Source organism: Heterodontus francisci, chromosome 4, assembly GCF_036365525.1.
Source record: "Heterodontus francisci isolate sHetFra1 chromosome 4, sHetFra1.hap1, whole genome shotgun sequence".
Lineage (NCBI taxonomy): Eukaryota > Metazoa > Chordata > Chondrichthyes > Heterodontiformes > Heterodontidae > Heterodontus > Heterodontus francisci.
The window spans coordinates 82,003,846-82,020,559 of record NC_090374.1 but is presented as its reverse complement, the minus strand read 5'-3'; the positions used below and the strand labels follow the sequence as shown (position 1 = coordinate 82,020,559).

Genomic DNA, 16,714 nt, shown 5'->3' with positions numbered 1-16,714 from the left:
ATTCCAATTTGCTCGTGGCTCAGGTAATAATCCAGAGATTATTACCTTTGAGGTTGTGCTTTTTAATTTAGCCCCTAAGCTGCTCATACTGTCTATGCAGAACCTCTTTATTAGTCCTATGTTGTTGGTATCCATGTGGACCACGACAACTAGATCTTCCCATTGCAAGCTCCTCTCCAGCCCTGAGCAGATGGTCCGAACCCTGGCACCGGGCAGGCAACACAGCCTTCTGGACTCTCGCTCTTGGCTGCAGAGAACTGTGTCCATCCCCCTGACTATACCGTCCTCTACCATTACATTCATAATTACTCCTCCCACTTGAATGGCTTCCTGTACCATGGTGCCATGGTCAGTTTGCTCATCCACCCTGCAAGTGTTGGGCAACTGCAAGGACTGAGGCTCCTCTACTTCTTCTTTATCTTACCTGCCTCATTCACAGTCACACCCTCCTGTCCCTGACCACTGACCAAATCAGAGGACATTATCCTATGGGGTGTGACTGCTGTCTGGAACCAAGTGTCCAGGTAACTTCCCCCTCCCTGATGCATCAGAGGGTGTGTAGCTCAGCCTCCAGCTCATCTACTCTGATCCGAAGCTCAAGCTGCAGACACTTATTGCAGATGTGGTTGCCGTGGATCACACTGGTGTCCACCAGCTCCCACATGCTGAAGCTGCAACACATCACCTGCTCTGCCATTTTTGTGTTTTAGTTAATTATTTGATTAACTAATTATTTAAACTTTAAATCAATGCCCCTACTGACCACTCACATTATTAATTTAAACCTTGCTAATACTAACAAATCTTAACATTTACAATTACATTACATTAATGATTTCGATGAGAGAACTAAATGCAATATCTCCAAATTTGCAGATGACACAAAACTGGGTGGGAGGGTGAGTTGTGAGGAGGATGCAGAGAGGCTTCAGGGTGATTTGGACAAGTTGAGTGAGTGGGCTATGCATGGCAGATGCAGTATAATGTGGATAAATGTGAGGTTATCCACTTTGGTAGCAAAAACAGGAAGGCAGATTATCTGAATGGCTATAAACTGAGAGAGGGGAATATGCAGCGAGACCTGGGTGTTCTCGTACACCAGTCGCTGAAGGTAAGCATGCAGGTGCAACAGGCAGTAAAAAAGGCAAATGGGATGTTGGCCTTCATAGCAAGAGGATTCGAGTACAGGAGCAGGGATGTCTTGCTGCAATTATACAGGGCCTTGGTGAGGCCACACCTGGAATATTGTGTGCAGTTTTGGTCTCCTTATCTGAGGAAGTATGTTCTTGCTATAGCGGGAGTGCAGCGACAGTTTACCAGACTGATTCCTGGGATGGTGGGACTGACGTTGAAGGAGAGATTGAGTCGGTTAGGATTATATTCGCTGGAGTTCAGAAGAGTGAGGGGGAATCTCATAGAAACCTATAAAATTCTAACTGGACTTGACAGGGTAGATGCAGGAAGGATGTTCCCGATGGTGGGGCAGTCCAGAACCAGGGGTCATAGTCTAAGGATATGGGATAAACCTTACAGGACTGAGATGAGAAATTTCTTCACCCAGAGAGTGGTGAGCCTGTGGAATGCGCTACCACAGAAAGCAGTTGAGGCCAAAACATTGTATGTTTTCAAGAAGAAGTTAGATATAGCTCTCAGGTCTCAAGGGATCAAAGAGTATGGGGCGAAAGCAAGAACAGGCTACTGAGTTGGATGATCAGCCATTATAATAATGAATGGTGGAGCAGGCTTGAAGGGCCGAATGGCCTACTCATGCTCCTATTTTCTATGTCCATGTGCAAGGTAGTTACTTGAGGATTATTTTTACAAGAAAATTTTTACAGTTTTCTAATTTTCCAGCTATTTACACACAAACCCTAACAGCAGTTACTCACCAACTCAACTTATAGCTTTCCTGTGATGTCACTGTCAGATTTCTTTTTTCACTCTTTCTTCAAACCGAGCGCCACCAACCTCCAGCCACAGCCTGCCTCTCCGTTCTCCCAGGTAAGTGTAGGCCCCGAGCCTCAGTCTCAATTTGTACTCTCCCGCTCTGCTGTGTTTCCTCGCAGGTCCGCTACCTCTCCACTCTCCCAGGTAAGTCAATTAGAATGTGGGAGACCAGCCAACAGTGTGTTGGAATAGTCAAGTCCAGAGGTAGCAAAGGTGTGAATGAGGGTTTCAGCAGCAGATGAGCAGAAGCAGGGGCAAAGTTGGGTGATCTCAGGATCAAATGTGACACCAAGATTGCAAACAGCCTGGTTTAATCTCAGACTGCTGCCAAGGAGAGGGTTGGAGTTGGTGGCCAGGAAACGGAGTTTGGAGCAAGGACCGAAAACAATGGCTTCAGTCTTTCCAATATTTAATTGGAGTAAATTTCTGCTCATCCAATACTGGATGTCGGATGTGCAGTCTGATAACTTAGCAACAGTGGAGGAATCGAGGGAGTGGTGGTGAGGTAGAGCTAGGCGTCATCAGCATACACATGAAAACGAACGTTGTGTTTTCAGATGATGTTGCCGAGGGGCAGCATGTAGATGGGAAATAGGAGGGGCCAAGGATAGATCCTTGGGGACACCAGAGGTTAACGGCGCAGGAGCTGGAAGAGAAGTCATTCAAAATAATACTCTGGCTACGATTATATAGATAAGAATGGAACCAGGTGATAGATCCATCCAGCTGGACAACAGTGGAGAGGCTTTGGAGGAGGATGGTGCAGTCAAGTATGTTCAAGGTTGCAAACAGATCAAGAAGGACAAGGAGGGAAAGTTTACCTTGGTCTCAGTCACATTTTTGACTTTAGTAAGAGCTTTCAGTACTGTGACAGGGGCAGAAACATGATTGGAGGGATTCAAACAGTTCCAGGAAAGATGGGAACTGATTTGGGAGGCGGCAACATGTTCAAGGACTTTGGAGTGGAGAGGCTGGAAATGGGACAGTAATTTACAAGGACGATGGGGTCAAGGGTTGTTTTATTTTGAGGAAAGGGGTCATGACAGCAGATTTGAAGGAGAGGGACAACACCTGAAGAGAGAGAAATGTTAACAATATCGGCTAATGGGGAACCAGGAGGGAAAGTTGGGTGATCAGAGTTTAGTGGGAATAAGATTAAAGGAGCAGGAGGTGGGTCTCATGGACAAGATAAGCTCGGACAGAGCATGAAGAGAGATAGGAGAGAAACTAGAGAAAGATGAGAGTTCAAAGCTAGGGCGGAGGGCAGCGGGGAGCATTAGAGGAAGTTTGGCCAGACAGGCTAGTGAAAGAGAGGACGCGACAGAGGAAGCTGATAGGACAGCCCCAATCGTAGTGACAAACAAGTCCATGAGCTCCTTGCGCCTATTGTTTCAGGTGAGGGTGCAAGGGACAGGGAGAGGGGTTTAAGAAGATGGCTTGACATGCACAGAGTGTATGAAAAGCTCTCTAGCATTGACTGGTCAATGGCACAAAGTAGTATGGAGTGGATTCCTGTTGCGCCTGAGGTGATGGTCTTCTCCAGTGATCCAGAGTTCCATCCAAGGGCTGAGGCAAATACCGACGAGTATGTGGGTGCCATCCCTCACTGCACACCATCATTGGCCCTCCTTGGCCTCTCTGACTGAGGGACCTCTTATGCAGGAGGGTCCTGTGATGGAGGCTGCCCCCACATTGACACCAGTGCAGAAGCCTCTGGAGATGCCCTCCACGAGGACAACTGCCACACGCATCTTAGCTGCAAGCAGACACACATGAGCAGACTGCCTCTATGTCACCCAAGGCCACAAGGGAAGCACTGTATAGAAGTGGCCGACAGCGAAGGCCGCCGAGTTGGTCAGAGCACTGAGTGGTTTACTTATTAATAAATTACAATGTGAACATTTACAACACTGGAAATGTTGAGCCATGATCCCAGACATGCGAACTTCCATTCTTTATTGGCATGACTGCAAGAGAGGGAATAAATGAATGGAAGCTGTGGTTTTTGAATGGGTCACTGAGACCCCTGGAGAGAAGTGCACCATGCATTGGTGGGAAGAGTGGATCTTTTAAAGATTGTGTTCTCAGAGACAGAGAAAAGTGAGTGCCAGAGAATGCACTCCTGCTGATTGAGTAGTGCTCAGGTGGAATGTGCCTGGATCAGATATGCCCTGGCATTCACGCCATCCTAAGCAATTCCTGATCCGGCCCCCATCCACCTCCCTGCACAGATGAACTGTGTCGATCTAATGCTTCACGATCAAGGACCACTCGTCTCTGGACAGCCATGTTATGGACAGCGTAGCAGACTACCACAATGGGTAATACACTTGTAGGATTATACTGCAGGGCACCACCCAACTGGTCCAGGCACCAGAACTGCATCTTCAGAAGCCTGATGCCCTGCTCAATTGTGGTCCCTGTGAGTTGTAGCACCTCTGTGCCTCCGTCTCAGAGTCACGTAAAGGGTGAGCAGCCATCTCTTCAAGGGATGGCCCTTGTCCCCTAGAATCCATGCATGGTGTTTCAGTGGTAATGAAAAGGTGCGGCACCCTGGGCTGCCAGAGGATGAAGACGTCATGGCAGCTGTCAGGATAGTGAGCGCACACATGCATAAAACTCTTCTTGTGGTTGCAAACCAATTGGATATTTAGGAAGTGGAAGCTCTTCCTGCTGATGAATCTCACTGGCCACTCATTCGTGCCTTGATGGCCACATGTGTGCAATCGATGATGCCCTGCACCTGCAAGAATCCAGCAATGGAGGCAAATCCTGGAACTCGCTTCCTTACAGCACTGTAGATGTACCTACCCCACATGGACTGCAGTGGTTCAAGAAGGTAGCTAACCACCACCTTGGCAAGGGCAATTAGGGATGGGCAATAAATGCTGGCCTAGCTAGCAACGCCCACATCTCAGGAACAAATTTAAAAAAAAATCCCACTGCCCTTTCTGCCTACGAGGCCTTATCTATTTGAAATTGCATGTACTGTCCAGCTGTTGCAAATAGGGCATCAGTGACCCGTGAGATGCAATGGTGTGCTGCCACTTGAGAGGCGCCACAAAGGTCCACTGCTGACTCTTGGAATGAGCCAGGAGGTGAAGTTCAAAGCCATGGTGACTTTAATGGCTACTGGCAGGGCATGGCAAACAGTGCTGTGAGGTCTGAGGTCTTCCTCAACAAGGGCACAATTCTTAGTTACCACCTGCATAGATAGGTGCAGTTTTCTGCAACACTGACGGGCCCATAATTGAATGGCACAGCCATGACTGGCTCCCTGCTGTGTTGCCGCCTCCTTCTACTTGGACTATTTCTGGTCCATCGTGTAAATTCATGTGTCCCCACAAAATTCCAAACTGGCCTTTGACAAGCAGACAAGAAGCTAGTTAACAAGCTCAATTGGCCAATAATCTGAATTGGGAGAGTGGGGGGGGGGGGGGGGTGGGGATCTTCAGCGGTACACTTGATGCTGAGGGTATGGCCTTCGTGGATTTCCTGCCCCTCATTTCTCTCCTCTGGCCTCTTCATCTGCTCCTGAGGATGTTGCTCCTCATCGCTACTGGTCCCTATATCCAAATATCTTAATCCCATGTTCAGCTTTTGCCTTGCTTGAGGTCAGCTGTACTTACAATGGACCCCGCTCTGATGACCCTGCAATCCCAGGAGGGTCATGACCTCTTCAACTGATTGAGCGCGCACAGACCACTTGCTCCACTAACTGCTTACCTGATGGCACCTGTGTGCCAATGGATGAATGCCCCTCTCAGCTGTGCACCCTTTTATGGGCCCAGAATTGATTGGCACAGTCATGACTGGCTTGTCGCTGTGTTGCCGCCTCCTTCGACTTGGACTATTCCTGATCCATTGTGGAATTCATGTGTCCCCACAAAATTCCAAATTGGCCCTTGACGAGCCGACAAGCTAGTCAACAAGCTCAATTGATCAATAATCTGAATTGAGGGGTTGGGGGTGGGGCGTTTGCCCCCCTGAGCAAAATTACCCAGTCAGAACAGCAATGGCAGAACGGCACAACAGCCGGTAGTGCTAACTTTCACACCTGTCACCTCCGCACACCCCATATGAGGATGAAAATTTCTCCCCTGCTGTCAAAGGCCTGTAGTGCAGATAGGGACAGATGGCTAGAGTAGATTGCTCAGGTAGGATGACCATGGAAAGGTTTGAAGACAAGGATCCTGAAGTTGAGTTGCTGGTAACACAGCAAGCTAGTAGAGCTTAGAGTCATACAGCACAGAAACAGGCTCTTCGGCCCATCGTATCTGTGCCGGCCATCAAGCGCCTATCTATTCTAATCCCATTTTCCAGCACTTGGCCCGTAGCTTTGTATGCTATGGCGTTTCAAGTGCGCATCTAAATACTTCTTAAATGTTGTGAGGGTTCCAGCCTCTACCACCCCTTCAGGTAGTGTGCTCCGGATTCCAACCAACCATCTGGGTAAAAACATTTTTCCTCAAATTCCATCTAAACCTCCTGCCCCTTACCGTAGATCTATGCCCCCTGGTTATTGACAACTCCACGAAGGGAAAAAGTTTCTTGCTATCTATCCTATCTATGCCCCTCATAACTTTGTATTCGTCAATCAGGTCCCCCACCCCCCAACCTTCTCTGCTCCGAGAAAAACAACCCTAGCCTATCCAGTCTCTCTTCATAGCTGAAATGCTCCAGCCCAGGGCAACATCCTGGTGAATCTCCTCTGCACCCTCTCCAGTGCAATCACATCCTTCCTATCGTGTGGTGCCCAGAACTGTATACACTCCAGCTGTAGCCAAACTAGTGTTTTATACAGCTCCATCATAACCTCCCTGCTCTTATATTCTAATGCCTCAGATAATAAAAGCAAGTATCCCATATGCCTTCCTAAACACCTTATCTATCTGTGCTGCTGCCTTCAGTGATCTATGGACAAGTACACCAAGGTCCCACTGACCCTCTGTACTTCCTAGGGTCATACCATCCATTGTATATTCCCTTGCCTTGTTAGTCCTCCCAAAATGCATCACCTCACACTTCTCAGGATTCAGTTCCATTTGCCACAGCTCCGCCCATCTTACCAACCTGTAATCCAAGGCTTTCCTCCTCACTATTTACGACACCACCAATTTTCACGTCATCTGCGAACTTACTGATCATGCCTTCTATATTCACATCTAAATCATTAATGTACACTACAAACAGCAAGGGTCCTGGCAGGAATCCCTGCGGTACACCACTGGTCACAGGCTTCCACTTGCAAAAACAATCTTCGGCCATCACCCTCTGCCTCCTGCCACTAAGCCAATTTTGGATCTAATTTGCCAAATTGCCCTGGATCCCAAGTGCTCTTACCTTCTTAACCGATCTCCCATGTGGGACCTTATTAAAAGCCTTACTGAAGTCCATGTAGACTACATCAACTGCCTTACCCTCATCTACACATCTAGTCACCTCCTCAAAAAATTCAATCAAGTTACACAATCTCCCCCTGACAAAGCCATGCTGACTATCCCTGATTAATCCCTGTCGCTCCGTGGAGACTAATCCTGTCCCTCATTAATTTTTCCAATAGTTTCCCTACCACTGATGTTAGATTTACTGGCCTCTAATTACCTGGTTAATCCCTGCTACTCTTCTTGAATAATGATACCACTTCGCTGTCCTCCAGTCCTCTGGTACCTCTCCTTTGACCAGAGAGGATTTGAAAATTTGTGTCAGAGCCCCTGCTATCGCCTCCCTTGCCTCACAGAACCTGGGATACCTCTCATCGGGGCCTGGGGATTTATCCACTTCTAAGCCAGCTTCCTCCCTTTCAATGCTAATTTGTTCAAGTATATCACTATCCCCCTCCCTGATCTCTACACCTACATCGTCTTTCTCCATAGCAAACACAGCAGATGAAAAGTAATCATTTAAAACCTCACCTATGTCCTCCGGCTCCACACACAGATTGCCACTTTGGTCCCTAATGGGCCCTACTCTTTCCCTGGTTATCCTCTTGCCCTTAATATACTAATAAAACGCCTTGGGATTTTCCTTTATCTTGCTCGTCAGTGTCTTATCATGTCCCCTCTTCGCTCTCCTAACTACTTTTTTTTTTAAAGTACCCCCTACACTTTCTATACTCCTCTAGGGCCTCTGCTGTTTTCAGCCCTCTGAATCTGCTACAAGCCTCCTTTTTTTTTTTCCTTATCCAATCCTCTAAATCCCTTGACATCCAGGGTTCCCCAGACTTGTTGGTCCTACCCTTCATCTTTACTGGAACATGTTGGCCCTGAACTCTCACTATTTCCTTTTTGAATAACTCCCACTGGTCTGATGTAGACTTTCCTACAAATAGCTGCTACCAGTCCACTTTGGCCAGATCCTGTTTTTATCATATTGAAATCAGCCTTCCCCCAATTCTTTTATCTCTGGTCCCTCTTCGTCTTTTTCCATAACTACCTTAAATCTTACAGAGTATGGTCACTATCCCTGAAATGTTCCCCCACTGACACTTCTACCACTTGTCCTGCTTCATTCCCTAGGATTAGGTCCCGTACCCCCCTCTCTTGTAGGACTTTCTACACGCTGGGTCAAAAAGCCCTCCTGGATGCACTTCAAGAATTCCACCCCTTTTAAGCCTTTTGCACTAAGACTATCCCAGTTGATATTGTGGAAGTTGAAATTCCCTACTATTATTACCCTATTATTTTTACACCTCTGTGATTTGCCTACATATCTGCTCCTCTATCTCTCCCTGACTGTTTGGAGGCCTGCAGTACACTCCCAGCCAAGTGATTGCCTCTTTTTGTTTTTAAGTTCTACCCGTATGGCCTCATTTGAGGAACCTTCTAAGATATCATCCCTCCTTACTGCAGTAATTGACTTCTTGATCAACAGTGCAATGCCACCTCCTCTTTTACACCCTCCCCTATCACGCCTGAAGATTCTATACCCTGGAATATTGAGCTGCCAGTCCTGCCCTCTCTCAACCATGTCTCTGTGATAGCAATATCATATTCCCATGTGTTAATCAACGCCCTCAATTCATCTCCCTTACTTGTAAGACTCCTTGCCTTAAAATAGATGCAATCCAGCCTTGCATTATTCGCTTGTGTCTTAACAGGTCTATATTTGCTCTGCCTTCCAGACTGACTCAGTTTCTCTTCTATATTTGACTGTGCAGCACCCTCTACTGTGTATCCCATGCCCCTGCCAAATTAGTTTAACCCCCCCACCCCATCATCCCCAACAGTACTAGCAAACCTCCCAGCAAGGATGTTGGTCCTATTCCGGTTCAGGTGCAACCCGTCCAACTTGTACAGGACGCACCTTCGCCAGAAACAGACTCAGTGATCCAGGAAACTAAAGCCCTTCCTCCTGCACCATTTCTTCAACCACGCATTCATCTGCTCTATCCCCCTATTCCTATACTCACTAGCACATGAAACCGGGAGTAATCTCGAGATCACAACCTTTGAGGTCCTGCTCTTTAATCTGCTACCTAGTCCTAGTTCCCTAAATTCCCGTTGCAGGACCTCACCCCTCTTTCTACCTATGTCATTGGTAGCAATGTGTACTATGACCTCTGACTGTTCACCCTCCCCCTTCAGAATGTCCTGCAGCAGCTCCATGACATCCTTGACCCTAGCACCAGGGAGGCAACATAGCATGCTGGAGTCACGTTTGCGGCCACAGAAACGACTATCGGTACCCCTTACAATAGAATCCCCTATCACTATAGCGCTCTCACACTTTTGTCTCCCCTTCTGTGCAGCTGAGCCACCCGTGGTGCCACAGACTTGGCTCTTGCTGCATTCCCCTGAGAAGCTATCTCCCCCAACAGTATCCAAAGCGGAAAATTTGTTAGTGAGGGAGATGGACCCAGGGGACTCCTGCACTACCTGCCTAGTTCTTCTACTCTGCCTGGAGGTCACCCATTTCCTTTCTGCCTGAGCAGTCTTTACCTGCAGTGTGACCACCTCCCTGTACTTGCTATCCACGATGATCTCAGCCTCACGGATGCTCCACAGTGTCTCAAGCCACCGCTCCAGATCCGAAACACGGATTTCAAGTAGCTGCAGCTGGAGACACTTCCTGTGCACATGTTCGCCATGGATACTGGAAGTGTCCCTGATTTCCCACATTGCACAGGAGGAGCACTCCATGCTGCCGAGCTGCCCTGCCAGGACTTACCCTTAATTTACCCTAAAATTAGATTATTTAGACTAGGGACCTTGATTCCCGAAAAAAAAAAAATTCCTACTGTATTAAAAAAAACCTGGAGACCTTTCTCTTTACTTTGGTTACTTACCCAGCAATTTCGAGTTAATCCCCAACAGCAGTTACTCACCAACCAATCACCTTGCAGATTTCCTGTGATGTCACTCTTTTTTTTCCATAACTCTAGCGCTCCGGGAAGGTAGCTGTCTGGGCTGCGATCCTCGGGCTCTATCCACTCCTTTCTCGGCATTCTCCCCTTGGGTCTGCTCCTCTCCACTCTGCTCCCAGAAGGTAAGTGTCTAGGCTGCGATCCTCCGGCTCTATTTGCTCCTCTCTTGGCAGTCTCTCCTCAGGTCCACTCCAGGAAGGTAAGTTTGGCTTGGAATGAAATGAGGTAGTGGGTGTTAAGGGTTTGCATAGGAGACATTGAGGCTGTGACATTTTGAATTATCTGGGTCCGGGTTTTGAAAGGGCTGCAGGATCAGGACCTGGCGCGGGCAGGATTTTAAAATTTTGGTCCTGGATGTCGTCACAGGATCCTGATGCTTCTGAGACAGTTTTGAATTTTGAAAGGGCCAGTGGGGAGCAGGGAATGGGAAGCACGTTCGCCGCCAATTAACAGCACCTTAAGCTCCTTAACAAGCTTGTTAAGGGAGACATGCAGTCGCAATTAGAATTTTCAATCTTTAATTCGTAAAACTTGAACAGTCTGCTGCACGTTAGTGCACAGCTGTTGGGTTCGCTGCGGGGTCATCAGAAACTCTCCATTTAATTTAAGCTGAAGTTTCCTGGGCCTACTTGCACTGGTTCGAGTGCTCTACCACCATCTAGCCTACACGGCCATGTCCATCCCTGGGATGGTGGTGCTCTCTGCCTGCCTGCTCTCTTCGGCAGCCCCCAACATTAGCCCCCAACTTTGCCGCTGGCACCAGGCAGGCAGCTCCCCCCTCTTGGAGTCACTTGGTGCCTCGTTTGCCTCCTGCCCAAATAGGGCATTTATATTTAAAATTAGCGTTGTGAGAGCAACGCAGCTCAGGCGGGGACTGGGACCCAGAATTCATCTGGGTGTCAGGTTCCGGACCGCGCTTTGAAAATCTGGCTCCTGGAGTTTGAGGGAAGCCAGTGAGAAAAACAATGGAGGTCAATCCTTGAGTGATAAAGGTCTCATCAGCAGTGGTGGGGACTAGATGTGTGTAAGCAGACAAAATTGCAAATGTCAGAGAAAATGGTATTGGAAACAAACTTAATAGAGTGAAGGAAACAGAGTCCATCCTTGCTTCAAGTCTCCAGTCTGCAATTTTTCAACAAATTTTTTTTTTTAAGATATGCCGATATATCAAATGGAGCTCCACTACATTCAGAAAAGAATTTGCATCAGGATGCCTAAATTAAAATACGGGAATAAGGTTTAGAATGGTCTACATTTCTATGAGGGTTATCTCGGGTTGCTAATCGCTTGGAAGGAACTGCATCAATCTGTGTCTTGTAAAGATTGCCGATGCATAATGGGCACGAAGGATTGTTCCTGGTTCCAAGCATTTGTAAGTCAGGTATTAGAAGAAAACAAAACCAATCCAAATACTGGAATTCAGCAGTTAACATTCTATCTGCCAAAAGGTAAATTGATTTTAAAACCTAGTTTGCATGCCTAATGAGTAAAGAAAGCACCTGCACTATCACACCTTAGGATGTCCAAAAATGATTTACAATTAATAAATTATTTTTGAAGTTATGTCAGTTAATACTTTCATTTGCAGTGTTAAAACTCTGCTTGTAGTTATAAGCATTGCTAGCTTTCATGATTTTGCAGTTTTCGTGCTTCAATTGCACTGAGGTGTTGTGCAATCTACAGAGTAAAAGGACTCCCACATTACATTTAAACTTTGAAAAATACTCTAGAATAATCCCCATTCTCAGTACATATGGATGTGTCTATGGAAATTGCACTTAGCTGTGAACATGAAGAAGAATTGGGAAGACGATCTGAATTATGATATTGCTCTTTATGAATGATGATACTTGTTTTGAAAGTCACAGCAACAGTGCCAGAGCATAAGCTGTTGTTGGTGGTAAATATGTTCGGAAACATAAATGTTTTTCTCGTTGTTTTACCTTGTCCTCCTGGATACATGCACCTGAAAGCACGACCTAGCTCTTCAGCTTGAACCCTGCCTGCTGGAGTCAGTTCTCCGCCCCACTTTAATACCAGCAGTAGTGAAGGTTCCTCCTTCTTGTTGTCTGTTAGTAATAGGTAATTTAAAATTATTAGGAGCAAGAAAGAACTTGCATTTATGTAGCATCTATTACGACCTCAGGACGTCCCAAAGTGCTTTACAGCCAAGTACTTTTGAAGTGCCGTCAATTTGCACACAGCAAAGTCCAACAAACAGCAATGAGATAATGGAAGAAAATTTCCCTCTTCATTATCATTGAAGAAAGCTACACGGGCTGTGAAGGTAGCAACCCGCGGCACTATCTGCCCCTGGGGAATCTACGTAGTCTGCCTATAACAAATTTGCCCCCACCCCCGCCCCTAACACCGCAATGTGTTTTTAGTGATATTGGTTTAGGGATAAATATTGGTCGAGACACTGGGGTGAACTCCCCTGCTCTTTTTCAAACAGGTCTATGAGATCTTTTAAGTCCACCTGAGAGGTTAGGCAGAATGTCAGGGTCTCAGCCAAAGGATGGCACTTCCCCCAATGCAGCACACACTCAATAGCTTGGATTATGTGCTCAGGTTTCTGGGGTCGAATATGAACCCACAACTTTCTGACTCAGAGGCGACACTTCAGCCAAGGTTGACATTTAAAATGAAGCCTCTACCGTTTGAGCAGCATGTTACAGTCGCAATAGCACCACACCTATGAAACTGCAAATGGATCAGCATCAAAAATTGCACCCTTCCACTTGAAATTACTCTTACCTAAATGATAGGGGCTTCAAATTTGCAAAGTAAACTTTGTTAGATTGTGAATTATAGCTATTCAACCATTATTAAATGCTATTTAAAACAAACTGCTCCATTAAATGTGTAGCAGTCAGCAATATAAAAATATACACATTCAGTAATTAAACTATGCCAGTTTAAGCACCTTCAGAAATCCATGAAGAAATAAATAAAAACAAAAAAAAGTGAAAACGTACCATCTTCTTCACTTGAGGTCTTTGTACATCCAAGAGGCAGATATGTTAACTGAACTTTACGATTTATTCCAGAAAAATGCCCATACCTGTTAACATATTTAAAAATATAGCTGAGTTCTTAGGAGGCAGCTAAAATGTGTACATCTAAGAAACAGGAGTAGGCCATTCGGTTCCTCAAGCCTGCTCTGCCATTCAATAGATCATAGATGACCAGATTGTGACTTTGACTCCACTTTCCTGCCTGTCCCTCATAACCCTGGACTCCTTTGGAGATCAAAAATCTGTCTAACTCAGCCTTGAATATATTCAACGACCCAGGCTCCAATGTTCTCTAGGTAAGAGAATTCCAAAGATTAACAACACTCAGAAGAAATTCCTCCTCATCTGCGTCTTCAATGGGAGACCCCTTATTTTTAAATTGTGCCTCCTAGTTCTAGATTCCCCATGAAGGGAAACATCCTCCTGTGTGCATTATACAACAGCCACAACTTGCATTTGTACAGCAACATTAACAGAGGAAAATGTCCAAAAGTGCTTCACAAAAGCGTAATCAGGCAGAAATTGACACCGAGCCGAAGAATTAAAGAGGAACTATTTCTTTTGATAGAGGAAGCCAAAAGAAAAGGGCATAATCCTAAAATTAGAGCAAGGCCATTTATGAGTGAAATCAGGAAGCACTTTTTCATACAAAGGGAAAGCTGGTACCTTCTCCCCAAAAAGGCAGTGGATCAATTGAAATTTGAGATAAATCAATAGATTTTTGTTCAGGTAGGAATCTGGAGCAAAGTCAGCCAAACAACAGATCACTTATGATCCAACAGAATGCGAAACAGGCTTGGGGAACTGAATGGCATTTATTGCCCATCCCTAATTGTCCTTGAGAAAGTAGTGGTGAGCTGCCTTCTTGAGCCCTGCAGTCCTTGGGGTGTAGGTACACCCACTGTTGGGAGGGGGAATTCCAGGATTTTGACCCAGCAACAGTGAAGGAATGGCGATATAGTTCCAAGTCAGGAAGGTGTGTGGCTTGGAGGGGTACTTGCAAGTGGTGGTGTTCCTATGCATCTGCTGCCCTTGTCCTTCTAGGTGGTAGAGGTCGCAGGTTTGGAAGGTACCGTCGAAGGAGTCTTGGTGAGTTGCTGCCGTGCATCTTGTAGATGGTACACAGCTGCCACTGTGCGTCAGTGGTGGAGGGAGTGAATGTTGAGAGTGGTGGATGGGGTACCAATCAAGCAGGCTGCTTTGTTCTGGATAGTATTGAGCTTCTTCAGTGTTGTTGGAGCTGCACCCATCCAGGCAAGTGGAGAGTATTCCATCACACTCCTGACTTGTGCCTTGTAGATGGTGGAATGGCATTGGGGAGACAGGAAGTGAATTACTCGCCGCAGAATTCCCAGCCTCTGACTGGTTCTTGTAGCCAAGCAGTTATGTAGCTGTCCCAATTCAGTTTCTGGTCAATGGTAACCTCCAGGATATTGATAGTGGGGGATTCAGTGATGGTAATGCCATTGAACGTCAAGGGGAGATGATTAGATTCTCGTGTTACAACCAGGTGAGCAATGTGTCGAGGGGTCATCGGCTGTCTTTACCTGGTCTTATTGTAACAGGGTTTAATTTTAAACAGTGTTTTGAGCTCCCCTTTTTGTGAATCCTTGTTCAATTTCCAATTATAAGGCAAAGAATTGAGTACACACAGGATTTCTTAGGTTTAAAGCAGAAAGAGGAAATTTATTAAAACCTTAAAATCTAATACAGTTCACCCTACGGATATACGACATGCTCATGCTAGCATGCACACGCAATATAAACATGCAGATAGGAATAGAAAAGAGAAGAAAGATAAGTCGAACAGCTTGAGGCAATATCTTGTAACTGTTTCTCAAGCTCACTGTAGTCCTTGATTGAAGATATGGTCTTGCGATTTGTTGGGACCCAGTAATCTAATTGAAACTTTGTTCATGTGGCAAACCCTTCTCTCTTTGAGTTTCGCGTGTTTTCACAAGATTCAGTTCCGTGAGAAGAGATGAAGGCAGGCAGACAGACAGGAGAGGCTGTAATCTTTGTTTCAGTTCCATAAGAGGTGTTTACTCCATGAGCATACGGCTTTGTATCAATTCCAATTCCTTTGATGGGAGTTCAAATTCAAAAAAGACTCCCAGGTTACCCTGCAGGTTAGTCATCTGACTAGTTCCTTATATGGACAGGCCTCTTCACAGCCATTGGTGGAGGTTCAAATTTCTCTGCCACAGCCAGTTCGCCATGTGACTAAAACTGGTATGACCACTTCTGTGCATTGGAGAAGCAACTGATGGATCCCCATTGTTTTAACATTGTATGTTACCATGGAAATGTCTTTCCAGTCAGGGTTTGCAATTTTAAGTTTTAATGTTAGTGTGGCAAAATAACGTGTTCCTTAGGCTTGGCAGATGGGGTTTTCCTGAGACCTCCACACCCAGGGGAATGAAATACAATTTGAAGAAAATGTCACAGTTCATGACTGATTTTGAGAAATATAAGAAACAGAAAGAAAACCCTGCATTTCTCTCATTTATTTCCATTCATTCACCAGTCTTGAATTTCATTAACATGGTCAGTTTTGGGGGGCCAGAGCTGCTTTAATTTCTCCTTTTTTTTTTCTCTCTCCAGGAGTTAGTGGGGGGGGGTGCGTGTCCATCCTGAACTCCCTGATTCACGCAAAGACTTTTGGCTTCAGGGGATGGGTAGTTCCCTTTTCCTCTGACTGTGGGGGAGGAGTCTCTGTTATTCTCCCCTTTGTTCTCTGGGCCACTCCTACCTGCAGGTATTTGTAGAGACTTAACTGCCTTCTCCAGTGACACTTCAACTAGGTGAGGCATCACCCTTAAGGTTTCCCTGCCCCTGGAGATCTCTTTGTCTCTGCAGGTTCCTGTAAATGCTGTTAGTAACTCTGGTGGGGTGCTCCTAGAATCTGTATTTACATAGGAGCATGTGCGGTCGAACCCCTCACATTTTTCGGGGTTGGTTGACCGGGCAGTAGCGGTTTTCATCCGGGATTCTTCCTGGACATCCTTTAACCTGCCCTCTTGGTCACCTTCTCCACTTCTCTTTCTAAACTTTTGCCAGCCATGTGCCTGCCTGTCCCTTTTTGTTCTCAGTGGGCGTCCCTTACAATTCACCTGCGCTCTGCTGGAGGGTCCTCCTAACACTGGTACAGGACTTAGGGGCACAGGTTTCACTGTAGATTTGGGTTTCCTCTCAACCTGGCACATGTGGCAACTCCTGCACTACTCCACCACATCTTTGTGGACTTCTGGCCAGTCAAACTGCTGTCTTATGCAGGCTTTGGTCTTTTGTATACCGGCATGTACATCTACTGTAGTCTCGTGGGCCCTTAATATTTCTCCCAGATACCTTTGTGGCACCACTAACTGGTGAACTACTGTCTACT

At 46.2% G+C, this 16,714-nt stretch overlaps 1 protein-coding gene across 1 annotated transcript in view; it reads right to left on the bottom strand.

The window, feature by feature from the left end:
• Positions 1-16,714, bottom strand: part of ppip5k2 (diphosphoinositol pentakisphosphate kinase 2) — a 213,104-nt gene that overhangs the window by 125,741 nt on the left and 70,649 nt on the right. The window contains exons 15-16 of the mRNA XM_068029776.1: positions 13,291-13,376; positions 12,256-12,381 (exon numbers count right to left, since the gene is read on the bottom strand). Coding sequence (XP_067885877.1) covers positions 12,256-12,381; positions 13,291-13,376 — 212 coding nt within the window. The remainder of the gene's footprint in view (positions 1-12,255; positions 12,382-13,290; positions 13,377-16,714) is intronic.